Source organism: Beta vulgaris, chromosome 3 (assembly GCF_026745355.1).
Source record: "Beta vulgaris subsp. vulgaris cultivar EL10 chromosome 3, EL10.2, whole genome shotgun sequence".
Classification (NCBI taxonomy): domain Eukaryota; kingdom Viridiplantae; phylum Streptophyta; class Magnoliopsida; order Caryophyllales; family Amaranthaceae; genus Beta; species Beta vulgaris.
In genome coordinates this window covers 20,584,616-20,611,875 of record NC_079204.1, presented here as the reverse complement: position 1 = coordinate 20,611,875, position 27,260 = coordinate 20,584,616, and the positions used below count along the sequence as shown (strand labels likewise).

General features: G+C 35.1%; 1 protein-coding gene and 1 long non-coding RNA gene across 11 annotated transcripts; one reads left to right on the top strand and one right to left on the bottom strand.

Moving 5' to 3' along the window:
- Positions 1-29: 29 nt before the first annotated feature.
- Positions 30-26,085, bottom strand: LOC104906952 (uncharacterized). Of its 10 annotated transcripts, none has more exons than XR_007272600.2 (14): positions 25,961-26,085; positions 25,070-25,303; positions 24,903-24,981; positions 24,726-24,820; positions 23,353-23,457; positions 23,189-23,268; positions 21,967-22,057; positions 19,223-19,330; positions 17,812-17,898; positions 16,527-16,595; positions 16,223-16,378; positions 9,356-12,004; positions 1,693-2,083; positions 30-350 (listed from the first exon to the last, which is right to left on the bottom strand). XR_007272600.2 is itself a non-coding variant. In XM_048641265.2 (12 exons), the coding sequence occupies exons 2-11, from the start codon at positions 25,301-25,303 to the stop codon at positions 16,247-16,249; spliced, it is 1,080 nt and encodes a 359-aa protein (XP_048497222.1). In that variant the 5' UTR covers positions 25,961-26,085; the 3' UTR covers positions 30-350; positions 16,223-16,246. The 10 variants fall into 10 exon arrangements, 2 of the variants coding, with proteins under 2 accessions (XP_048497222.1, XP_048497221.1); XR_007272603.2 differs by having other exon boundaries at positions 11,761-12,004; XR_007272604.2 differs by having other exon boundaries at positions 11,766-12,004.
- Positions 17,784-18,520, top strand: LOC104906951 (uncharacterized). Its single transcript, XR_007272609.2, has 2 exons — positions 17,784-17,923; positions 18,040-18,520. It is a non-coding gene; the product is annotated as an uncharacterized LOC104906951 (long non-coding RNA).
- Positions 26,086-27,260: the final 1,175 nt, after the last annotated feature.

Here is a 27,260-nt window from a genome sequence, read left to right as displayed (position 1 = left end):
ATAAACAAGAAATAATCCTTCAAAGAGAATATTAAACTCCGAAATCATATATAAAAAGGGAAATGAGGTTCCATACCCTCATTCCCACAAAGTTCCAAAAAAAAAAACAACTATGGAGAACTCCAAAGAAAACCTCAAAGTAGAGAAATCCAAATCCAAAGAACAAACTAAAATCCGTAGTTCAACATACGGCCAGAAATAAAGGAAAGCTACTTAAGTCCTACTAAGTAACGAGTCCTAATCCCTGTCTCACAATGCTCGTAAACTATGATTAGCACCACTTCCTTGCTCACAAGGTCAAACCGCACAATCCCGGTCCAAACCGTAACGATCCTACACAGCATCAACATCTGCATATTAAATCAATAACTTCCACAATTAGTGGGGAGTAACTAGCAGTTCTCCCAGCCCAAATAGGAACAGATAATAAACTTAAAGAAATTATAAGCAACGCCAAAGAAATACATCACCAAGATATTATACTCACAACGAGATACAACAAATCATAAGCAACAAATAAGAAAGCTCAATGTTAAACAAATCCCAGTCAAACCATGCAACAAATGCGGTCAAACAAGTTCAAACACAACAGGCCATGCCGTCTGTGAGTAGACTCATTGGACCATACCGCCCAAGGCCTATGTTGCATATTCGGTGACCATGCCGCCCTTTCCGAATAGCAAAACTCAACAAATCATACCACTCGTGAGTGAACCAATGGACCATATCGCCCAAGGTTAAGTAACCAATTCCTAGGACCATACCGCCCATAGGATAATAAAACACAAATTCCTGGGCCATGCCGCCCTTAGGATCATCAAACCCAAATTCCTAGGACCATACTGTCCATAGGATCAATCAAACTCAACAAAGTACAAAGTATACACGACAAGGTATACACAAAAACCATCTAATCTAACATTCAAAGGTATACATAGCAAGGTATACAAGCAAATCGAATCCCACTAACCAACAAGGTTCAAATGTGAGTAAACGCGACAAGGTATAGGTCCTTAACATACTCCAAACCAAACAACCATAGGCTACCCAACAAAATAGGGCACATACCCTTAATATAATAACTCAAACCAACCCAAACTTACTCAAACATGCTTAACATACATGCCTAAGACCATCCATCAACAAATAACCATGATGTAAACCATTTGGAATTTAAACAAAACACGCAACTAAGGAAAAACAGACCCTCGTCGCGAGGTGCGACGATTGTTGCGAGTTGCGACCCTCTGGCCGTCGCGAGTCGCGAGCCGCTGTAGTTCGTGGCTTGTGGGCTGTGCTCGCACGCCCCTTGCCTCGTCCAAATTACTTAGGTCTGTTCTCAAACATCCAAATCAACCCAAATTCATACCAATCACAACACTAATCACCCTAACATGAGGCTAAACATCATCAACAACATCCAACTACTCAAAATTCCAATATTAACCAAAGTGACTCCAAATCAATATAACAACAAATCATCAAATTGACAAACTAATCAACGAGACTAACAAGATGATCATAATGACATTCCAACATATGAAAAGTAACACTAACAACCATGATACTACGCTTAACTACAAACATACAATCCTCTAAGTTCCACCTAGCATGATTCTAAGTTCTCTAAAGCGATTCTAACAACCTAAGTTCACAATCTATTCTCTATCGAACTAGAATAATGCTAGTTACCTTTTTCTTCGAGAGGAATGTAGTAGAACGCTTCGATTGTAGTCTAAAGGCCTTGTGAATAATCACCACCTTCGTCTCCTTCAGCAATGTGAAAACAGGGAGGTCCCTATGCGGTTTAGTGCATGCATTGAAGCTCTCCATAAAGTTTTTTGTATTATGATTGCAACAAACTAGTGGATCGAAGACATGCTTGGACCACTGCTCTGTGCAATTATGTTGATAAGTCATAACTTCAGAATCATATTCCTCAATCTTTTTCATGCTTTGTTGAGCACACAGTGATTGTATGTATTAGCAGTTGTTTAAAATATCTTGTGGAAGGTTGTCCCCACTGTACCCTGCATTTTTGTAGTTCGTGTATAAGTGTTGACAGCATATCCTTCTTGTTGCTCTGGAACACACATACAGTGTTAATTCAACACCTTAACCATGTTGAAAGAAAGTGACTTCGTAATGCAATAATACAAAATGTAAGTGATATAGCAATGTAGTAATTTTATGTACTTAGTCTCATTCTATTACTGATGAATGTCTAGTCATCTCTATTGCAACTGTCTTTTTCAAAGCAAATTCTCAAGTTCCTAAATAAATATGTCCAGCTAGTCATACTCTTAGTGTCAACAATACTATAGCCAATGAGGAAAATCTCATTATCTCCATCAATACCTAGTGTTGAAAGAACTATGCCCTTGAAATATCCACGAAGGTGAGCCCATCAAGGCTTATGATGGGTCTGCATCCCCTTACAAACCCCCTTACTTATGCAACAAAGGAAAATAAGCATGCCTTGAATTTGGAAACCAAGGCATATGATCTAAGGTTAGTCTCCTTAATGATTTCAGCATATCTTGGCAGCAAACCATAGGCCTCATCAAACCCTCCATGAATCTGCCTTTTCTTCATCTGAACCTCTCTAAAGCAAGCTTTTGTAGGGCTTCAACTGGTATTAGGGGTTTGCAGCAATCTAATCAGGGAGATGCTTGCATAACCAGTTAGAGAAGACCATGAGACTCAATTCTAACCTTCCACATGTTCTGCGTTCCCTCTTTAAAGTCTTTATTGTCCAGCTTACCTTGTCTGCCAACCTTGAGGCATGTATCCTCCAATCACAATTCTTCATTATACAGGACGCCATGAACCTCTATGTGTCAGCTATGGGTGTTAACGAGTCGAACCGAGACCAAACCTCAAGTAGCTCGGCTCGGCTCACATCACTTTTCGAACTCGAGCCAAATCTCGAGCTTTTTCGAGCTTAAATTTTCCAGTTTAATTTACTTTAAAACTCAACTTGAGTTAAAAAATTAGATTACTTACTTTGAGCTTTTGACAATTATTATGAACAATTTAAGTATAACTTTTCATTTAGTTTCTATAATATGGAAAATAATACAGCTAACATATTTCAAGCCTGCTCACCAGCTTTTCAAATCGATCTATGCTATGCTAGACTCCATAAAATTTCGAGCCAAACTCGAATAGTTTGCGAGCCATCTAGGGTCCTTAACATCCATAGTCTCAACCTTGTCAATAGTGATAGGAAAACCCTCTTGTATACAGAAGTCCCTCGGAACATCCATGGAAGCATCTTTGGTTGTGAATATCAATCGTGGCTCCAATTTGATGGATCCATATGGCGCTTTAGCCCATATTTTTTCATTCTGGTAAATCTTATCCTTAGAGGAACTGACATCTAACCAATCCTCAAATCCATGCTCAGTAATCTCATCCTTAATATAAGCTTATTCTTCTACAAAATAAAATCAGAATTGAAAATGTCTTCTTCATCTGATTCACTCTCACCTTCATCCACCTCAAAATCTTCATCTAACTCTTCCTTATCCTCACCAATGCCAGCCTCATCTGAAAACACAAGACCTTTTCCCCTGCTCCTACTTGTGCATTTTCCCCTACTCTTGTTGCACTTTCCTTTAGGCACATATGTCCCTAATTTATTTGATATGCTTTTAGGTACTTTAAAATCTACTCTTGTTGCACTTTCCTTTAGGCACATATGTACCTTATTCTTGGGGTCGAGTAGGCTTGGTTCTAGACTTAGATTATGTTGGGGGTTGGGTTGGTTGCTCAGGTTGTGGAGCTGGATCCCATAAAGGTGAAGCATGGTATGTTGGGGATGGAGCTGGGTCCTTTAAAGGTGATGCAGGTGGTGTTGGGGGTAAAGTTGGGCCCCTTACAGGTGAGGCATAGGATGTTGGAGTTCTAGTAGGATCCCTCATAAGTGAGGCAGGTGGTGTTTGGGTTCTTGTACACTAATGCAAAAAAAAATATTACCGAATCTCGTCAATATGAGGGTTACTGATCCGTTATTGGGCCGAAACAGGTGGACTAGGAGCGGTTGACAGGTTTGAACTAATCCGGTTCAAAACCAGGTTAGTTTATAGTCAATTGGTTCGATTTTCATTAAAAACTGGACTAGTTAACTGGTGCGATTTTTAGGTGAAAATCAGATCAGCTGACCTTAAACATATCCGGTTATCACCTAAAATCGAATCAGTTTGGATGGGATGGGAAGTGAAGTGAAAAAAATTTGGGTCCACGCCACATAAAAGTGAATCAGCTCCACATACATGAACAAGCCAACAAAAACATTGAAATTGAAAAAAACATTCAACAAACAAAACTAAACCCAAATTTGCAACTTATAACGGAAGAAAGAAAAACAATCAAATAAAATATGAAAGAAATTACAAGAGAAATATGAACGAAATTACAACAAAATATGAACGAAATCAACCACATTGCAAGAGTATGAATGAAATTAATAAAGAAAATAAAAACGAAAATTACCTAAAAAAATAATATAAATGAAAATAAAAAAAATTTACCAAAGAACAAAAATCTAGTCTAAAATAATATAAAAATAAAAGTAATAAAACAATAAAACCAATAATTAAACCATAAAATTAATTGAAACAAATTACATGAAAAACAGAAATCTAAATGAAAATAAAAAAAGAAATTAATAGAAAAATTGAAATGTTTCAGATCTATTTTCTCCGTAGATGAATCATTTCAGCGCTTCTTTCTTCACATTTCTCTACTTCGTCGACGATAAGAGTGGAGATAGAAGAGAGTAAGGTTGCCTCTTCGATTGATTAGGGTTTCTTCGCTTCGCCGGTAGATAAGAGAGGAGGGTTGTGGACTGAGGTAGCAGGTCAGGGTTAGTGTAGCGCATGAGAGATCTGGTGGCGGTTCGTGGTAAGCGAAGTGCAACGATGAGAGATCGGAAAAAGTGACATGATTTAATTGAGATTTAGTTATGGTTGGGAGATCTGGTGGTTTTCATGGTGGTGTTTTATGGTTTTAAGGTTTGTGCGCTAAGCGAGAAAGGAGAGGGAGGAGAGAGGTAAGGGTTGATGGGCATAGAGGGAAAATGGACCTTATAAACCCTAAGGGGGGGGGGGTGAGGGTTCGTGCTTGTAAATAAACCCCAGCCCAAACAGATCCGAACTTTTTCCAACCAAATCTGTTAGTCAGTGAGCGAGGCAAACTTGTTTTTAACGAGAGCCTGGTCCACTTAACTGATCTGAGCTTTTTTCTAACTGGATCAGTTGATCGTAAATTGATCCAATTTAGGAGAAATCGGGTCAGTTCTTTTGTGTCATTTGATGTCATCAGATAGACGCTTGCATAACTAGTTAGAGGAGATCATGTGATTCTCTTCTAACCTTCCACATTAACTGAGCTTCCCCTTCAGAGTCTTTATTGCCCAACTTACCTTGTCTTCCAACCTTGAGGCATGTATTCTCCAATTACAATTCTCCATTATGCAGGATGTTGTAAACCTCTATGTATCAGCCTTGTAAACAGTGATGGCGGAAACCTTTTGTATACAGAAGTTCCTCAGAACATCCATCAAATCATCTTTGGTTGTGAATATCAACCTTGGCTCTAGTTTGATGGATCGCTTTGGAGCTTCAGCCCATATTTTCCATTACAATAAATCTTATACTTAGAGGAACTGTCATCTAAGCAATCCTCAAATTCATGCTCGTCAATCTCATCCTTAATAAAAGCTTCTTCTTCTATAACAAAATTAGAATTGAAATTGTCTTCTTCATCTGATTCACTCTCACCTTCATCCACTTCAAAATATTCATCTAATTCTTCCTCATCCTCACAATGCTAGCCTCATCTGAAAACACATGATCTTTGCCCCTGCTCCTACTTTGTACCTTTTCGCCTATTCCCGCCGTACTTCCCTTTAAGCACATGTGTCCCTGATGTCTTTGATGTGCTTTTAGGTACTTTAAAAACTACTAGTCTTGTTCTTAGGGACTAGTGGGCTTGGTTGTACACTTAGATTATGTTGGGAGTTGGTTTGGTTGCTAAGGGGTAGAGTTAAGTCCCTTAAAGGTGAAGCATGGTGTGTTGGGGATAGAGCATGGTCCATTAAAGGTGAAGTAGTGGTGTTTAGGGTGGAGTTGGGCCCCTTACAAGTGAGGCATGGGGTGTTGTGCTTCTAATGGGATCCCTCAAAGTGAGGAAAGTGGTGTTTGGGTTCTTATAGGGTCTCTTGTAGGTAAGAGCGGGTGTTGGGGTGGGGTATCTAGGTGGTGTTATGGTAGGAGTTGGATTCTTGTTTGGTGGTGAAGAAGGTGGGTAGGTGTGGGGTTCCTATGTGCTGTTGTAGTAGGGGTTGGATTCCTAGTGGTAAAGCAGATGGTGTTTATTGTTTTGGAGGTGGTGAAGATGGAGATGTGGATTGTTGGGTACGTAGGAGGATTAGGCTCGGAATCTCCAGGGAAGAACTCATCTACCTCCTGATTAGAGTAGACCCTTATGTACTCACAAATGGTAATATCATCAACTGACCGCACAAGTACCTCAACTGAATCTAGCAATCTCCTAGTCTTCTCAGCTTCACTCTCCTCGTCCTCCTCTTTCCTCCGTGTCTCTTCTTCCTCTGCTTGTTTGCTTTTTCCCTCTTCCCTCTGTTTCTTAGTATCTCTTGCATCCTCTTAAAATTCTCCGCCTGCTTCCTTAGTTGTTTCCCTAAAAACTTTCCCTAGATTGTTTGTTTCCTCAACTCACATCTTTATTGTGTTAGTGCCCCTCCCAAAAAACCATACCTTTCGTAAATCAACATCACTACTTATATCCATTTTCCAATTAGTCCTAGGTTTATGGACCAATTTTCTACAGGCCTTGGGGGATGATAAACATCTTGTTTAACAGATTCCTCAAAAAATCTTCACACAAGCCCATCAAATGACGCAAGTCATTATCCTCCACCCTCTAATCAAATCCATACCATTATTATGAAAAAGCAACCAAATTGAAGCCATCCTATACAAGCAACCAACAATAAAAAAAAACCAAACGAATAGAACTAGCACGTTCGACAAAAACAAGAAATTTCAAATTTTTGAATGATAAAACATAGGTACGTCACACAATCGAACAACAATTAACATTTTATCTAACCCTAAAACGCACTAACCCTCACATAACACAATTTCAACGTTCAAACCCTCTTAATTTGAAATTTGCAAAATCTGTGTTTTTTGGGACTTTAAAGCACTAGTAATATAAGTGTGTTTTGCTGCGGTTTGAAAGTGGCTTATTGCTGCGGATTTCGCGCCGCCGCAAATAAAGGCGCAGCAATAGATAAATATATATTGTTACGGTTCGAAAACTGTAGCAATAGGTATTTACCCACTGCTGCGATTGTGGGCCAAACCCACAACAATAGGGAGTTGTCAAACAAAATTTTTTTTTTTGCTTTTAGCGTAATTCTATTTGCTTCCATTGAATTGTTGTACTAAATTCGAATAACCAAATGAATATCTTATCACAATTTTAAAGAAACAAACATAGTAAATACAACTAAATTCGAATTAAGTAATTAATTTATTACATCAACAATACTAACATATTTATACAAATAAGGGGGGAAAATTCCTACATCTAAAAATAAATTCCCTTCATAAACGAATGAAAAAAATATAAGGAAATTAGAAAGATAAAACTTGAAACCTGAATTAACTTTAACTAGAAACCTGAATTTTTTCTTTTGGACAAGTATAATACAATTAGAAGAAAATACAAGGGAAAAAGAAAGATGACAAACCATGGATGGTGGACTAGAGACCACCTTCCTCTACGTGGTCCTACTTCAAAACGCATCACCTTGAATTTAAAAGGAAAATTTGAAAAAAAAGGAAATTAATTTAAAAAAATTGATATAACTCCCAACAATCCCGACCGATAAATCCCCATGAATTCCGGGATACCGCTGGAACACCCGTAATTTTCTATCTACTTTTGATACCACAAAATATCTATGACATTTCTTTTGCAGACTAATGACTGATGGAATTTTGAAAAAAAGGAGCAAAAGAAAACAAAACAAAACAAAATGGACACTAAATTTTTGCAAACATTGATATCTTTTATTTTAGTTTGACGTATTATTGACACTAAATTTAAGAAGTATTGGATTAACGCACTTTTGCCAAAAAAAAATTACATCAATAATGGTTGATTGTGAATTTCGAGATGATTCGGATTGTCGTTTTATAGCTTCGGATGACATTAACAATGATGAAGATATATTGGATGGAATCCACATAAAAGGAGAAGATATTTTTATATTATTTCATTGCTCCCATTTTTCCTATTTTTTGTTATTATTTGTTATAGAAAATTAAATGTGATGACATAGAAGATGTAGTTTTGTTTGGTGTTTGTGTATGTTCTTTTAAGATTTTGATATATTCAATGTTATTTTCTGTGTAAATCTCAATTTTTTTTTATAATTTATGTAAATAAGAATAGAAATGTAAAAAAGAACATATGACTCATGGAATAAGAGCATAATAGTAACTTCTGAATCATCCAATAATAATATGAAGATCATATTGCCAGTTCGATTATAATATGGTATCGACTTGTAAAAAAGCATTATATAGTTGTTTGGTAAAAGGTACATATGTAATCATTATGAGAAAAAGAATGTATGACTCATGGAATTATAACATCATAGTAACTTATAAAGAACATATAATAATATAATATAAAGAACATATCGCCGGTTCAATTAGAATATGGTGTTGACTTGGAAAAATAAATTGTATAATTGATTGATAAAAGGTACATATGAAACCAATATGGAAAAAAAATAACGTATGATTCATGGAATTATAACATTATAGTAACTTATACAGAACATATAATAAGATTATAAAGAACATATTGTCAGTTCATTAGAATATGGTATTGACTTGGAAAAAAAAATTGTATGATTGATTGATAAAATAAAACATGAAACCATTATGAAAAAAAGAACATATGACCATGAAAAGAGAGCATGATAGTAATTTATAAAGAACATATAATAATAATATAAAGAACATATTGTCAGTTCAATTAGAAATTTTTATATTATCTTTTTTTAAAAATCGGTTTATATTATCTCATTTGTACAATCTATGGAGTAACATATCTCGCTTTCCCCTCAAAAAAAAATCTGAATGATTTGAAAAGTAGTAGATAATAGTTATCTTAATAACCCCATGTGTCAGTTAGCAAAATTACTTGGCGACAATTTGTGAAGGAATTGATTATTACTTTTCTCTTTTTTTAAATAATGAAAACTATTTGAAATTGGATTTTGAGCGAGTCAAGGGCAGTGTTTTGTTACTTGTGGTGTGCATTTTGTTCTAAGAGCACGTAGCTCTTTGTGGTCTCGAGTGCACGTACAAAATTGCAGTCGGTGGAAGATTTGAAATACCCGTTGCACACCTTCGCCGCCTCTGTTCTTCGTAATTTCAATCGAAATTTCGGTCGTACTCCATCTTCAATCGAAATTTCAGTCGTATTCCATCTTCAATCAAAATTTCAGTTCTTCGTAAAAGGTCATAAAAATCCACCACCACAACAACAATCAAAAAATAGTTCAATTAGAAATTTCAGTTCTACGAAATTAAATCTGAAATTTTGTTTACCATTTCTGAGCATTCAATGTACTCTACAGATGGAGGAATACATAGAGTTGAACATAGTAAAATAAGAAATTGAAAGATTTCGTTGAAATTGTTCGTTTGGAAATTTCCCGAAAAGCTAATCATAAGTTCTTCTCTCCATCGGAACAACAGGGTTGTTATGCTCATTACTAAACTTGTTGAAGAAATGAACTATCGCAATTTTCTACGTGCACTCGAGACCACAAAGAGCTACGTGCTCTTGGAATAAAACGCACACCACAAGTAACAAAATGCTGCCCTTGACTCGCTCAAAATCTAATTTCAAATAGCTTTCATTATTTAAAAAAAGAGAAAAGTAATAATCACTTCCTCCACAAATTGTCGCCAAGTAATTTGGCTAACTGACACATGAGGATATTAAGATAACTATTATCTACTACTTTTCAAATCATTCAGATTTTTTTTTTTTTGAGGGGAAAACGAGATATTTACTCCATAGATTGTACAAATTAGATAATATAAACTGATGTTTAAAGAAAGACAATACTTCCTCCATTTTTTATTAGATGTTACACTTTTCAAATCACGGACTCCTAGGTAATTTTTGGAGAGGAGAGAGATAGAGAGAATGAAAAACAAAAGGACTCCATGTGAACATGTGATAGGAGAGAGATAGAGAAGAGTTATTACCCAAAATAAAAGTGTAACATCTAATTTAAAACTTCCTAAAATAGAAAGTGTAACATCTAAAAAAAACGGAGGAAGTATAAAAATCTCTAATTGAACTGGCAATATGTTCTTTATATTATTATTATATGTTCTTTATAAATTACTATCATGCTCTATTTTCATGGTCATATGTTCTTTTTTTCATAATGGTTTCATGTTTTATTTTATCAATCAATCATACAATTTTTTTTCCAAGTCAATACCATATTCTAATTGAACTGACAATATGTTCTTTATAATCTTATTATATGTTCTGTATAAGTTACTATAATGTTATAATTCCATGAATCATACGTTATTTTTTTCATAATGGTTTCATATGTACCTTTTATCAATCAATTATACAATTTCTTTTTCTAAGTCAACGCCATATTCTAATTGAACCGGTGATATGTTCTTTATATTATTATTATATGTTCTTTATAAGTTACTATGATGTTATAATTCCATGAGTCATACGTTCTTTTTCTCATAATGATTACATATGTACCTTTTACCAAACAACTATATAATACTTTTTTACAAGTCGATACCATATTATAATTAAACTGGCAATATGATCTTCATATTATTATTGGATGATTTACAAGTTACTATTATGCTCTTATTCCATGAGTCATATGTTCTTTTTTACATCTTATATTCTTATTTACATAAATTATCAAAAAAAATTGAGATTTACATAGAAAATAACATTGAATATATCAAAATCTTAAAAGAACATACACAAATACCAAACAAAACTACATCTTCTACGTCATCACATTTAATTTTCTATAACAAATAATAACAAAAAATAGGAAAAATGGGAGCAATGAAATAATATAAAAATATTTTCTCCTTTTATGTGGATTCCATCTAATATATCTTCGTCATTGTTAATGTCATCCGAAGCTATAAAACGACAATCCGAATCATCTCCAAATTCACAATCAACCATTATTGATGTAATTTTTTTTGGCAAAAGTGAGTTAATCCAATACTTCCTAAATTTAGTGTCAATAATACGTCAAACTAAAATAAAATATATCAATGTTTGCAAAAGTTGAGTGTCCATTTTGTTTTGTTTTGTTTTCTTTTGCTCCTTTTTTTCAAAATTCCATCAGAGTCATTAATCTGCAGAAGAAATGTCATAGATATTTTGTGGTACCAAAAGTAGATAGAAAATTGTAGGTGTTCCAGCGGTATCCCGGAATTCATGGGGAGTTATCAGCCGGGATTGTTGGGAGTTATATCATTTTTTTTAATTAATTTCCTTTTTTTCAAATTTGCCTTTTAAATTCAAGGTGATGCGTTTTGAAGTAGGACCACGTAGAGGAAGGTGGTCTCTAGTCCACCAACCATGTTTTGCCCACCGACGACACCTAAGAGAGGCGAGGCTGAAGGCGAAGACCTTACGAATGTTGATAGCAAGGCGAACGAAACGGTGTTGTGGAGTCGAGAAGATGAAGAACGTGAAGGATGAGAGAAGAGAGGCGTGCAGAAATGGTGGAGGAGAGAGAAGAGAAGCGAGAAGATGAAAAACGATGAAGGATAAGAGAGAAGATACTGAAAATGTTTGGGAGGGATATGAGCACAACTATAGTTATGACAATCTGACTTGTGTGGACTCGGTTCATGTTAACATTAGTGTGCACCTGGCAAAATAACATATCATTACTGACAATCCACTATATTATGCGAAAACCCACTATATTATGCAGAAATCCACAATATCATTCAGACCCACAGTACATCATGCAGAAACTTATTATATTATTCAGACACACTCACTATATCATACATAAACTCACTATATCATTCAAAGACACACTATATCATACAAAAACTCACTATATCATTCAAACACACACTATATCAAGCAGAAACTCACTATATCATTCAGACACTCATTATATCATGGAGAAACTAAATCATTTCATATGTTAGAACACGTGTCATGATATATACTACGCAACTTAGATCTTCCTGTAAACATTTTAATAAATTCCTGTATTATATTGTGTATAATTTCATATTATGTTTTCCGTTAATGAAATATACTATATTGTATATAAGTTTAATATATCTCTATAGAATTCACTATATCAGGTTAATATCTTACCAACCCGGTGCACACTAAGTGTGCACCGGGTCCATTTGAGTTTTTTTATAGTTAAGAGCCGAAAACCCTATATTAGCTATTGCTTCAGTCTGCAGCGATTAAGATTTTTCTAAAAATTAATATTTTAATCTATTGTTGTAGTTTTAATTGGGAAAACTACAGTAATAAATCTGACCAAACCAATCAAACAATTTTAAAAAATTCTCGTTGACATATATTGCTGCGATTTTTACCCAAAATCGCAGCAATTGGTTGATTCTCGATTTTTTCTTTTCTTTTGAAGTGGTTTATTGTTGTGTATCGATAAAATTGCAGCAATTCAGCCGCAGTGATAAGCAATTATTATACTAGTTAAGAACACCTACTTCAAGATAGTAGTGTAGTCCTATTCTTAGGGTTCCATGGATCATGGATGATTGAACTCGATGGATAACAGAGCAAACGGGAAGTTGAAAGGGTGTGGTTTTCTTGACACGAAAATTAAGTGAGGTTATGTCCCCAACATAATCATAATTGCGCCATAAAAATAAGGACAAATTTGTAAATAAACGCTAATAGAGATTTAACGTATGTCAACCACAAGGGTTTTTTGTAATTTTTTTGAATATAAGGGTATATGGTGAATTGCGAAGAGTCTAGGGGTATTTGGTAAATAAAAAAAAATTCAGGTATATATGGTGAAAAAGTCGTCAATTTGATTAAGATTCGGGGTTTATATAGGAGCTAATGACTAACGGTGTTAACCTCCCATTAGTCAAAAGGGCATGTTGTGTTATTGGTATGAAAGTCGGGGTATTTGATGAATATCCAAAAATTGGAGGGTCTATTGTGAATTAAGGGAAAACTCGGGAGCATTTGTTGAAAAACCGTTATAGATAATACTCCTTTTGTCTAAACAAAATTGCTACAATTCGATATTTTAAGAAAACTAATAAAAAATTAAAGTCTTAATATTTTTAATTTGTATTTGTACATATTAGAAAAGTTAATGTATCAAAAATATTTATTAAGACGAATCTAATTAAATTACAACGTGATTATAGCAATAATTAGAACATAATATATGGATAATGCCATAAAAAACATCTTATGCATTTACGTGACTCATATGCATGATTTATTGACTATTTTGGATGAAGGTGCAATTTTGGGTATATGTTTGCTTGGGGTAATGGCCGACTGAGTTATCGTCCAAACTTAGCACGGATTTGTATGCTACTCGATCGAAATTCGAGAGATCATATTTTTCTAGGTAATATTTTGAAGAGGAGAGAGATAGGGACAAAGAAAAAAGGAATTCATGTGATAGGAGAAAAATAAGAGAGATCATTGCCTATAAAAAAAGTGTAACATCTACTTCTTCCGTTTAGAAATAGTTGCACCATTTGCATATTGCATATGGTGATTTATATTTTAGGAAAAACATAGTCATATAAGACATTGTTAGACTCCTCTCAATGTATAGTTTTTTAATATTAACTTTTTATAATTTTTACTCATTGATCATTAGAGATATTTGAAATAATGCATTGGCAAATGAAATGGTGTAACTATTTCTAAACGGAGGAAATATTTTAGGGAAATTCTACATGGTAGCCCCAAGGTTTTTAAGTTTCTACATGGTAGCACTTTTCAAATGCAATTACATGTGATAGATCCAAGATTCTTAATTATCCTACCATTTAGCCTTATTAGCTGATTAAAGGTTAAATTAGATTTTTTTTGTTTTTAATTGCTCAACCAAGGTTAATGACTTAACCTAAGCTGATATTTATTTGGTACTTTTAATTGCTCATGGCCCACTACCCATCCCATCCCATCTAAACTCAAACTCCCTCCTTCAATTGATCGTTCATCTTTCTCTCCTTCATTACCGATGTTTACTCCTTCATGAACCACCATCAACATCAAGAATTATCAAATCCCCACCCACGACACTCACATATATTATTTTCATCAACATGAGGCTTTCATCCATGGCACAACAATTCCAACTAAACTTTTGGGTTTCTTCAACTGGGCACATTCTCAATTGGGTATTCATCAATATTTGTTTTCTTTCTCAATTTTGGTAGTTCTTCTTTGATATAGTGATCAATATTTGTAAGAAAAAGGATTTCTTGATTGAAGCTGCTAATGTGTTTTTGTGTGTTAAAGATGGTGATTTTTGCCCTAGTTTGGTTTGTTGCAATTCTTTGTTGTCTGACTTATAGAAGAACATGATGGGTTTGTATTGGAGGGTTTATGATAGAACTAGTGCATTAGTTTTTTTGAGAAAGACATAATTATTTATGCGTGATATTGAAGTTATTGCCAATAACTGCATTATAATTTGATTTTTATGATATAACTAATATACTTCAGCACTTAACTAATATACTCCAGCGACTAACTAATATACTCAGGACTAACTATATACTTCAACCTACTATTCATCCAGAATCAATTAAGACTAGCATAACAATAGGTGCAAGCGCTTAACTAATTCTACTGCTGGTTTGATGAACGTGTGTGATGTCAGCATGACATCAGTGGTCTCACGTTAACACTAACGTGAAATCGTCTCTCCAAAAACGGACTCTTGAAATTTCTTGATGGAATACTATACATCATATTGAATGTTGTAGGTTCCCCAAAAAGAAATTTAAATGTTGTAATAATCACGTCAAAACTTGTGGTAACAAGTATATAAACAAGTTCTATTTTTTGTCCTTTTTCCTCGGGCTTTGCTAAATAACGCTTTAAAATTTCCTACTAACGCCCTAAATACGGTATTTTTATACCGTATTTATACCTTTATATTTCTTTTCTCTCTCCTCCCTTTGACTCACTTCCCCAACCCCACCTTCTCCAATTTCAAAAGTTCCAACCACACCACCATCACCACCACCATCTTCTTCTTCTCCACGGCACCACCACCGCCACCGTATCCCGACACACCACCACCACGCTCTTCTCTCCTTTGTTTTTTCTTCATTTTTAAATTTTTTTTTTTAAAAAAATGGGGCACCCACCAAGGACGCCCCAGCACTTGACAGGCACCCCATTTTTTTCTGAATTTTTTTTTAAAAAAAAAAATAGGTAGGCGTCCATGGTGGACGCCTACCTATTTTTTTAAAAAAAAATTCGAAAAAGGAAATCTACGCCATAAAAAAAAAATTGACCTTGTGAATAAAGTGAAATATAGAAATATAATACCTGAATTAATGAGTTCATCTCCATCATCGGGCTCTTGCTTCACAATTGATGATGAAGGTTTAGGAAGCAAACCCATAAAATCTCTTTCCATTTTCGAATAAATTGGAACTAAGAATCTCACAAGGTCAAAATTCCATTGGAACAATTTTGTCGTGGAAAAAAAGATGATGGTGGTGGTGGTGGTGGTGTGTTGGGGTACGATGGTGTTGGTGGTGCCGTGGAGAAGAAGGTGGTAGTGGTGGTGGTGGTGTAGTGGGAAGTGAACTTTTCAAATTGGAGGAGGGTTTAGGGAAGTATATAAATACAGTACTGTATTTAGGGCGTTAATAGGAAATTGTAGGGCGTCGTTTAGCAAATGAGTTTTCCCCTTTGGAAGATACTGCAATTACTAAAACAATGTGCTCAAACCTTTAATCAGCTGACTAAAACCTTCAACACATTTGCAGTTCGAACCAAAATATAGGCAACAAACCTAGGATATACATATAATGAATTTGAAAAAATAAAAAATGAAAATGGAGAAAATTGAAGAAAAGGAGTGAGAATTCAAAACCTTTATTCAAGTCATCCCTATTCCCTAATCTAACTGCTGCTTACTCTTGGTCCTTTTCATCTTCGCCTTGAACCGAGATTTGACGAGTAAAGTTTGCACTGTGTTTACAAAATTCCCAAGTGCCATCAAAACCAGGAGAATTCCACAAAAAACAACCTGCCAAAGGTCCTTGTCACTAACTTTTCGTAAAGATCTAAGAATATTAAACAGAAGTATTAACCAGAATTGTTCATACAACCCTTCTCTCTGCTATATGGGGAAAGTAGGAAGGCTGCAACACGCACAAATGGACAGGGTAGCTCACCTGCCATTCCGAGACAACTCCGACAACTGTGGTTTGAAGCAGCAATAATCCAACATATGCCTCAAAACCCTGAATTTTTTTGCAAAGTACATACATTAAATGAGCATAATCTCTGCATAGAGTTTGATCTTGGCAATTACAATTCAACAGATTTTATGAGCAAATCTAGCACTGCTGGTAACAGGTTATCTCTTCAAAAGCATATGTCAATGTTCGTGTCAATTTCAAGCATATGTCAATGTTCGTGTCAATTTCACTATCGATGTAGACTTAATTGTCTTCTGTTTGAAGTTTTAATTCCCACAGTAACTCAACAACTTCAAAAGGACCAAAATTGACAAGGCATGTGACTGAGAAAGATAGCAGATCCCTATACTGGCTCTGGGAGTGGAGTGCTAGAACCCAAAAAAACATTCTCTCCTATAAGATAAAACTACCATTTTTCTTCCTATTTCAGTCCCATGATGAAGTACAAATGTTTTTTCTTCCTCACTTCCATGTTCCAACAAAAGCCCACATCCACTCAGTTGCAAATCTTTATATCCTTATCACACCCACTATTGCTCAAGTCAAATAGGTCAACCAAATTTCAGGCTTAAAAAGCCTCCAAATATGGTTAATTTTCCCCACGTTCCACCATTTTGGGTTGACATGGGTAAAGTGAACAGGATATAATAATTCCAGATCCCATGGCTAGTTATTCTAGTCATGCTCCCTTCCTATGCAATCCTTCAACATCCCCCCCCCCCCCACCAAGCCCCAAAACCCTCAGCCGAATTGGTCAACCCTTTTTTCGTTCAAAGTTCAAGTCGAAAACATGTTATTATATTCAGAACTCCAAGCACTAAAACACGCAGATGGCATTATTGGCCCCTTTGGTAGGTGGTTATAACTTATAGATATTGGTAATAATAATGAAAAATTAGTTTTGCAAGAAAAAACTTCTGTCCATTTTTATCATAATGAGAATCCATTCCCAAAGATGTGCTTCTCTCACCATTATCATTACCATCAATGAATACTTTAAATGTATTGAGTGGGAATAAAAGTTTGTGGAAAGAATCACATGCTTCAGGATGAGATTTCATTACCATGGTAATGAGTATAAGATTTTCTTCCAAATTCCATATTATATCATGCTATTACCAATATTTAGCACTGCCTACCAAACAGGCCATATGAGTTTTAGTTCTTTATCATGCAATATGCAACATTCTAAAATCCTGCAGCAATTAGCAAAATTGAACTTCTCCTTTTCAACGCAAAAAAACATAAACCCGCCAACCTGCAAAACGAAAAGCATAGGACAAAGCAGCCAAAGCTGGCCACGCTCTCCAGCTGTTTCTCCCCACACAACATCCATTCTTTTTGCCTGAAATAAATCAGAACATAACAGTGTAAGACTGCTACAACACAACACATACAGTGTAATTATTAGAAGGACGAAATTTTTGTCTCTTTACTCATTATATCTTTTTCCCTCCCTAATTCTTATCTATTTTTTTTTTTTCAGAGAAGATTTTCACCATACCATTACTTCAGTGGAGGGAGGGGGATGCTTGACATAATCCCAAGGGAAAATCTATGCTGAAAATTTAGTATGAGTATGGAGACAATGATCAATAACTCCTCCAAGCCTAGCACTTCAACAGTGGGGTGCCAAGAAATTGATGTACAAAAATTCGCAAATCTAGTGAGGTTCATACCAGTACAGTCATGGTATTAATTCAGGCCATTCATTAAGATTTTCAACTTGCCATCCTGAGATGAGCCATCCTGTAGCATGTATTACTGAACCAGCCATTATAATCAAACATTGAACTCGTCATGCATGTTGGTACTAGTGATATTCACATTTTAGGGCCAGATTATAGTCACATCATTAACTGCTCATTTCTGCACAAAATAACGAATTGTAGAAACATGTACAATGGTAGTCTAAAGAATTATTCCAAGACACTTGAATTACAATGATGAAGTTGAATTTTTTCCAATCTGTCAATTCAAGCTGTGACAGCCAGAACATAAAACATAACAGCTGAGACGTTGCTTCCACAACCCCCACAACCATTACCACAATCATGACTGCAACCACTATTTTTTTTTTCTGACAGCTGCACTATACTCACGAAGAAAAATGTAGGTCAAGTTTGTAACTACAAAAGCAGTCTGATATGTGGAGAAAATGTAGTCTCCAAGCTATGAGAAGAACATTCCATCAGAACCATTGTAGCAGATCCAATGGGAAGTTCATTGTCTTGCAAAGATTGGGCACACTTATCCTCACATCAATAGATATAGTTGCAACGGGTCCATCACACTAAACCACGATGAAAACATGCATTTTACTCATTCAACTATCAGAATTACGAATTACCATTCAAATTGATAGTTTTACTATGGTAAGTTAGCTGGAGCATCTTTGAAACAACCACTCTAAGAATGATTGAGGTTGCAGACTTGGTCTTTGTAGCCTGTTCCTAGGTACTCATGGAGCCAAGACAGAGTTAACAGTGCACTGATGCAGAAAATAAAGATCCAACGGACGTCCAAGTTTCATGCCACATACAAACTCCTGAATCTTGAACATCTAACTCTATAGACTGAGCTAATAGCCCAAATATGTAAGGCTGAGAGCTTTTAATTAGACTAAATTCAAGGTTACATGAGCACTTATTAAGTTATAAGGCACACACCTTTCCAAGTGCAATGCGAGTATATAGCCTCTGCCGTTGATATCGATTTTGCAATAACATTGCGACTCCTTGCATCATAGCCCATTGAAGGAAAAGTTCTACCCCTCTCTACATAACATTAAACGTAAGTTATGAAATGAACAAGAAACAGTCCTATTCGAAAGAAACAGGTTGCAAATTATGATCAGCAATTCAGCCCTTCTAAAGTTCCAAATCCTTCTAAAATTGGAAAGATTTGGAGGGAAACAATCCCCACTTCTCCCTCCGCTCTCATCCCTTCCCCTGTCCTGTCTTTCATTCTCCTCCCTTTCCCTCCACCATTGCTAATAAACACAATGTAGCTTTCTGAAGATAGGAAATCTACTGTTTGGCCATTAGAGGAAACAATATAGTTGGCCTTAAACTTTTAGCTTATGTAGTTTCCTTCATAATCCAAAACATAGTAACATGTTAAATTGAGCTTCATGAATAGTTCACATAGAAAAGCAGCAGAATCTCCACACATACAGATCCAAGTTATGCATGTCCCTAATATGCATCCTACAAGAACAAAAGCAAAAAAATATAAGAGAACAAAAAATGATAGATTTCCATTATTTGAAGTAACTCAGTGGTGATTGAAGCAGAGCTGGACCCTCTTTGGGCAGCTATGAGAAGGGGGGGCGGGGGGGCGACTTTTCCACTATCACCCCAGAAAAAAATAAAACTATGCCGAAAGCTAGTAATTATTGAGCAAGAATAACTCAAAGGTCCTACACGTTCAGAGAATCAATTAATTTGTTCTCAGGTTCTAAACAACCTTAGATATATAAGAATACCCCACACAAAAATTATTGAAATTAATAATTATACTAGCATAGGCTGTTGATACGCTTTTAAAAGTTACTGGGATGGACATCTTTTTTCAGTGCATCTTATAGATTTAAACTGTGTAACACGAAATTCAAATTAGAGGAAACCACACAATATATTGAAATTCATAGTTCATCATAGCCAGGGCTGCTCATGTGTATTGGAGGTTTTGAGCAACATCTCTTTATGAGTACATTTAATAGTCTGAAACTAAGCAACACTGAAATGACACAGGAATGAAAAATTGGAACAAAAGATTGGGAACTTAAAGAGGCAATTCCTAACACAATTAGGAGTACAGAAGCAGCTATTAACACTGGTTCAATTACTGCCATTAGACCTAACTCCATTCATTGTGGGTGTAATATATCCATAACCATGTCACTGTTCAATTTGCAAGATTCAAGAATTGTAGTTTGCTGGATGGCCTCATCATATACCAATTATGGTTTAATAGCTACTTTTAATCTCATTCACATAAATGCATGCACTTCCCCGTTAAGCATACTCCCATCACATCATAAAGCTCCTTGCACCTTTGAGATCAAGAGTTCCCATCACAAATAATTTTTGTTTACCGTGAAAGAAACTTGAGAATTATAGCTCAAACTTCAGGGTGAAAGCTCTATTATGCTTTAGATTCTTAGTATGTGTTACTCCCTCCGTCCCAATTTATTTGCTACATTTGCTTTATCACAAAGACCAAGGAGGGAGTGGGGACCATTCCATAACAAGAATTAACAAAAAAAACAAATAGGTAAATTGTGGGACCTATGTACTATATATGGAAATATTTACAAAAACCAAGGAGGGAGTGAGAGTGATGGCAAATTTGTAAATAAAGTGTGGGACCTATGTACTATATATGGAAATAGTTGCAAATGTAGCAAATAAATTGAGACACACCTAAATGGCAAAATGTAGCAAATAAATTGGGACGGAGGGAGTACTTACAAGTAGATAACAGCAAGTTTGCAACAATCATATATTCATACATAGACTTGGTCTTCTAGAAGCTAGTAAGATTTTGATCTCAAGTTAACAACAAAAGATTTCAAATGAAATTTTGATACGTGAGACATTCAGCCTTTGTGAATTTTTTTTTTTCTTCATTTCTTTTTTACCTTATATAGTGTATGTCAAGGGTATTGCCACTAATAGATATTAAAAATGAAGAAAGTAGTTATATGCAGATGTATCTCTATTATATAAGCCACGGGAGGGGTAATGGTGTCCCCTTTTGAATTTACATATTCACCCCTCCACAACATAAAAGTTAAAACCATTACACACATAAACTTACCAAAAAAAATTCAATCAAATCACTATTAAACTCAATCAACTCATATAATTATCAATCACATAAACTTGCCAATAAAAAAAGATTAATTCAAATTAAATTTAGATCCAATCAACTAAAAAAATTCTTAATCAAGAACTTACAAAAAATTAATACCACAGACAATAAAAAAAATATGGCATTCTCATTACAAAGACAACTCATATACAAAATTAATCACAAATACACACTTCAAAAAAAATTCAGTTTTTCATTACTTGGATATGCAAATTTACCACTTATAGTTACTTTAAAAATGTTTATAGATACTATTTGTAAGTATTTAAATATTTCTTACTCACCAAATGAAGGTGAACGTAGATACGTACTTTCATATTTTTATTTTTTATTTTTTTTTATACCGAGTAATAGTTAAGCCTAAAATGTTACCGCACGCATAGCGTGGAGAAAAAGCTAGTATCCATTAATGCAGGCTGCAGCTGATCAAATTGATTTAATACAAATGACACTTAAATCTTCACTTATGGCTATGCTTAAGTATAAAATTTTATCGTCTATAGTCTATACCATGAAGCATTTCAAGAAAACTGACCTGCTTTTGAGCACAATCAGGTTGACCTTTTATTTCCCAAGTAAGGCTCACAAGAGCCATGACCATTGCACAGTAATGATGATATATCCACCTGCAAAGTTTAAGCAAGTTCATATAGTCATTGTTTAAACCATTACCTAAGTCAGGACTTTGAGGAGGTAACAAGGACACAAAAGGAGAGGGGCATGGAAACATGAAAACAATACAAACAAGGAACACAAATAATAGAAAAATGCTTCCAGTAGAAAGAATATAAATCGTTGGCCATTAAGCTGATGAGATGAGCTACAAAGCTCTTCAAGATTACCTTAAAGAGAGAAAAAAGACAAAGTATTGATTGAACACCAACAAAGCAAGCTCACTTGCATATATTGGGTGATTAATGGACATTTTCGCTTAACGTTAACCACTCTTCATATGTCTACATATATACATATATATAATTACATAGAAAAGTAGATGTTCACCAAGTGATGTTAGCATATCTCTAATCGCCAACTCCCTCCCCCTTACTTAAAAGGGACATCAGCTTATCTACCTAGGAAAAATTTATATATCTACTTGTGTACATATCTATCTTCATAGATTTAGGGTTAAATGAGGAGGATTTTTTTGCATATTTCTTGAGCTAAATGTGCATATTTTTGCAACTGAATATGCATATTTTTTATCATGTGCATATTTTTTGAACTAAAAGTGCATCTTTTTTTCCAAGAAGATGTACTTGTAATTTGAGCATATTCGGTAAATAAAAATGCACATTTAGTTTAAAAGAGATGCACATTTGTATTTCTCATCCTCCTCATTTTAAGAAATGCTTTATTGGATCCTTCCCCCTATATATACTATTATGTTCTATATACAATGCAAAAACTAAAAGATAGAAACTTGAACACTGCCAAAAAAAAGAAAAATACTTCTTCTGTTCCTAAATAAGTGTTATGTTGACTAAATTGACATTATTTATAAACTAACTTTTGACTCTATTTTCTCGCTATTATATAAAGAAAAATATATTCATGTGAGATCATGTTAGATTCGTCTCAATGTATACTTTCAAAATATCAAGCTTTTATAATTTTTAGTTGTGCGTGATTAGATATATTAATGATCAAAGAAGCACATTAGGTTACGTGAAAAATTAAATGTAACACTTAATTAGGAACGGAGGAAATATGAAAATAACAAGACTACAAAAAATTAATGACTAAGAAGCAATTACCATGGACGAATATCACTCCCATTCACTATCAAGATGTTCTCTCTCAAAGCTAAACCTGCGTATAGGAATAAAAGCCATGCCTAACAAAGTACAAAAACAGCAGTGAATAACTTAAGCTAAAAGTAAAACATATTCAATGTTTTGCGACCATGTGTAGGCCATACCTGGTACAATTGAACTGGAAAAGCAGGCATGCAGCCATCCCACATCCAAGATCTAAGAAACAGTAGTATTGATGGAAAAAGAAGAAACAACCAGGTAGTTCTATCCTGCTCAAAACGAACGGTGGTATAATTATTAAGATTTACCCAGAAAACCCGAAGAAAAGGAAGGAAAGGCTAAGAAGAAAAGGAAAAGCAGAAGGGAAAAAAAAAACTAGATGGAGGCATTAAGCACGTCACTTCAGCCATCCATGGAAAGATTGGTATTTACACATGACATATAGTAATACAAAAACACAAACCAAAAAACAATTCACTATAGTATGATGGATATTTTACCACATTACAGACTTTATGGTTAAGTTAAATCAATCACTAGTTGCCTTTGGCTTCTCATTTGTCATTACGTAGTAGGTCAATTAAATTTTTTTCCAATTAGGAGTTCTAAGAAAAGAGGAGGAAACCTCTTGCAATTGTATGAATAAGATACAATCATCGGAGCTTCCCTACCCCAACATATGAACCTCTTAGTGGTTGACTACTAGATGTGATAACTTCCCTTGGTTCACCAGTCACCACCACTGTCCGTTGCCTTTTGGTCCTTGGTCCTTAACTATATACTTAAATGCTTAACAAAATGTTTTGTTTTGAATTATGTAGCCACTTACTCATTATCATCTACTTCTCTACTACTCGCTATAGGAGTGAGAACTTCCTCCCCTCTAAGCTTTATACAACCTTTCAAAAACGAAAATTCCGCAAATTATATTCAAGAATGTTTCAACAACTAGAACTAAAACTAAAAACTAAGTAAGACAGAGGCTACTACCAACTGTAAGCAAGCACCTTTTCAGCACCCAAGTGTGAGTGGTGAATTTATTTTGATACGGAGAACGTGGTACGTGGCCATGTTCCACGTTTCAGGGGACGCTGGAGGCTGGAACGTGAAGCATGGTACGTGGTCTAGGAGTCCATCTGGTTTACTTTAGAAGTTGCGTTCCGCATTCCTGTTTCCGTATCATGTTCCGGAACGTTCTGCGTTCCATGTAACAATGGGTGAAAGACACAAAGTGACCTGGGACTTTCCCCCAACCCCCTCATTCTCTTTTTCGAAATTGTCATCTCCAATGTTTCTCATCACTCAATTTTTTGCATCTTGCTTATGTTCTTGCTTTTGACAAGCTTAGCTCTCGGTATTCGTCTATCTCCAACAATTCAAATTCAACAATTTGGCATGGTATGTTAGGTTATGCTTAACGCAATACCAAAGATAATGATGCATTTAGACCTAAGCCTAAGTCCCCTACCAAGTTCCTTATGTAAGGATAACATATATGCCAAAAAATGAAAAAATGTGATCAGCAAAAAGAGCTTACTTTGTAACTATTATACTCCTCTTTGACTTTCAATTGCACATCCTTCCGAATAGCTCGCACATTAATGGGACCAAGAAACCTCTTCAAGAACCAGCCTATAAAGAAAATATCTCCTAATCATTCACCACACATTAGCTACTAAAGAAGACCCAAAGTGAGAGAACAAAATACACGCACTCTCAACTTTGCCAACAAGAAAATATGAAGCATCTCCATCAACAAGGATGCATTTTGCTCTATTCAATTCATCCTCTAACTGCACAAAAAGTAGATTAAAGTTTCAATTTACCCAAAAACATCAATACTACCAAATCAACTCCGCTCTAAGGCAATCAATGAAGAACCTTTTCAGCTAGCCTATGATCCATGTGGCCATCAAAAGTGAGGGAAATGATGGAGGAACGAAGCTCATCCATGGATGTATAAAGTGAACGAGCGCGTTGTTGAAGGTCTTTCTCTTCCCTCGATGACTTGGAAATCAATGATCTTGCTGCTTCTTGCAATTCCTTTGTTTGGTCCACCACTCTCTCCATTTCCTCCTCAATTCTCATCTCCGGATGTTGCGTATCATCCTCCATCTGAGTTATCAAATCATTACCAGCAGTTCAGTATTCCAGTAAGTTGGACAATGTAGGGTAGAAACGAAAAGAAATGTTCACCAAATAAGGAATAAAGCAAAAAAGGAAAGAACTTTGCAGAACGTACTAAAATGGAAAGCGAAATGAGCTTTAAAGAACGGACGGAATAACTCATTGTAAACACAATTTCAAATTTATACAGCATACTATGATACTAATAATTTATGCACAGCGTTAGTATTGAAAACTTACAGATAGTATTACACTATGATATTAACTTGACAAGTAATGCATCATCAATATCATACATAATACATAGACAATATGGAACTGAGGGAGTACTAAATTGAATCTGAAATTAATATTAATGCATGAATTTGAAATCTGATTCCTAAATCACAATCCAAAACTAAAAAAGATATATGATATTGAATTCTGAATGCTGTAATTTAAATATTGAAAAGCAGAAGTAAAAACAAAATAATATCAATTTGGAAATACATTATTAATCAGAATCTATAAATATCATCAAAACTACCTACTGTGGCAGTAAAGCAACAGCAGACACAGAACACTTCTTTCTTTTTTCTGAAATGAGCCCTAAGATTATAAGAAATAAATTGCAGATATTAAAGATAGGAGGAAGATGAAGATTACCTGGCCCGTGGCCTGAGTTTTCGGCGAGAAAAGAGCGGAATGCAGTACGAGATCAAAGAGAATGAGTGTGGGACGAGAGTGAGAGTCACTTGTCCCAACTCCCAACTGTCAATCTAGTCGACAAACTAATAGTCCTCCTATTCATTTAGAAAAACTCTTTCTATTTTTTTAAAAAAATAGACATTTTATTTTTACTTTTTGTTTTTTTTTTTTTAATGACAAATGCTAATAAAGAGGACTATGCCATTCTTTTCTGGCTTTAGAGGCTAGGGAGTGAGTCTTAGAAACTTCCTCTCTAAGTTTAACACATGAAATAAAATTCAGGTGGGATGATCGTTTCTTTATGGTCTATAATGTTCCTTATTTCCACCGGCGCCTGAGTTGTAGAGTTAAGAGCTAGAATGACTTCCATACAATCTTATTTTATCGATATTGCTCGTGTTTCTGTCTTCAAGCACTCAATGCATTGCAGGATAACTTTTGCTTCAGTTTGGACTGGCGAGCTGGCTAGGACTTTCATTAACTCCTAGATGTTTGTGTTGTTCTCATTTACCCACGCAATGGTTGCTGTCCATGAATTTAAATCTTTTTTTTTCAATAGTCGTCAACCTGAAAACACTCTAGTTGGTCGTTTTGAATGTGCCCACGAGGCTCTCATAGACATTAAAAATTACCCCACAGATCAAGTACAAATCATGTTTTCTACTTTACCAGATTTAGAAAGACGATTGAGCAAGTTTGCTTGAATGTTGCACACTATTTGTGACGAAGCGGTCAATCAAGGCAACACCCAGGGTTTATTAGGCACCATTTTTCAACCCACAAGTACTCCTATCTATGAGGAAGTATTCTCCTATACCGGTAAGGGACAACTTGTCCTATACCATGACATTTTAGCAATTTCATTAGCAACTTGATACAATGTAACACTCGATATGATTAGATGCAGCCAGGATATTATATAATAGCTAACTGATATCCTAAGATAGTGTTAAGATATGATATACTAGTCATCTAATACATCAACTAGATTTCAACAATCCCCGAATAAAAATATATGAAACTTTTTTCAAAAAAAAATTATAGTTTTTTAATACTAATTTTTGGCATAAAAATTTACTGACATGCCATGTTATTGGACCATACCTAGTATGGGAATATCATTGCTCCCTATCTATGAAAATTTGGTTTTTATTTGAGAATGGAAATTTTCTTTTATTTGACATCTAACTGGTATGAGTCATACCCACCTTCTGCCCTCAGGCTTCTAAACTCCATACCTTATAGGTTTGAGGTATGG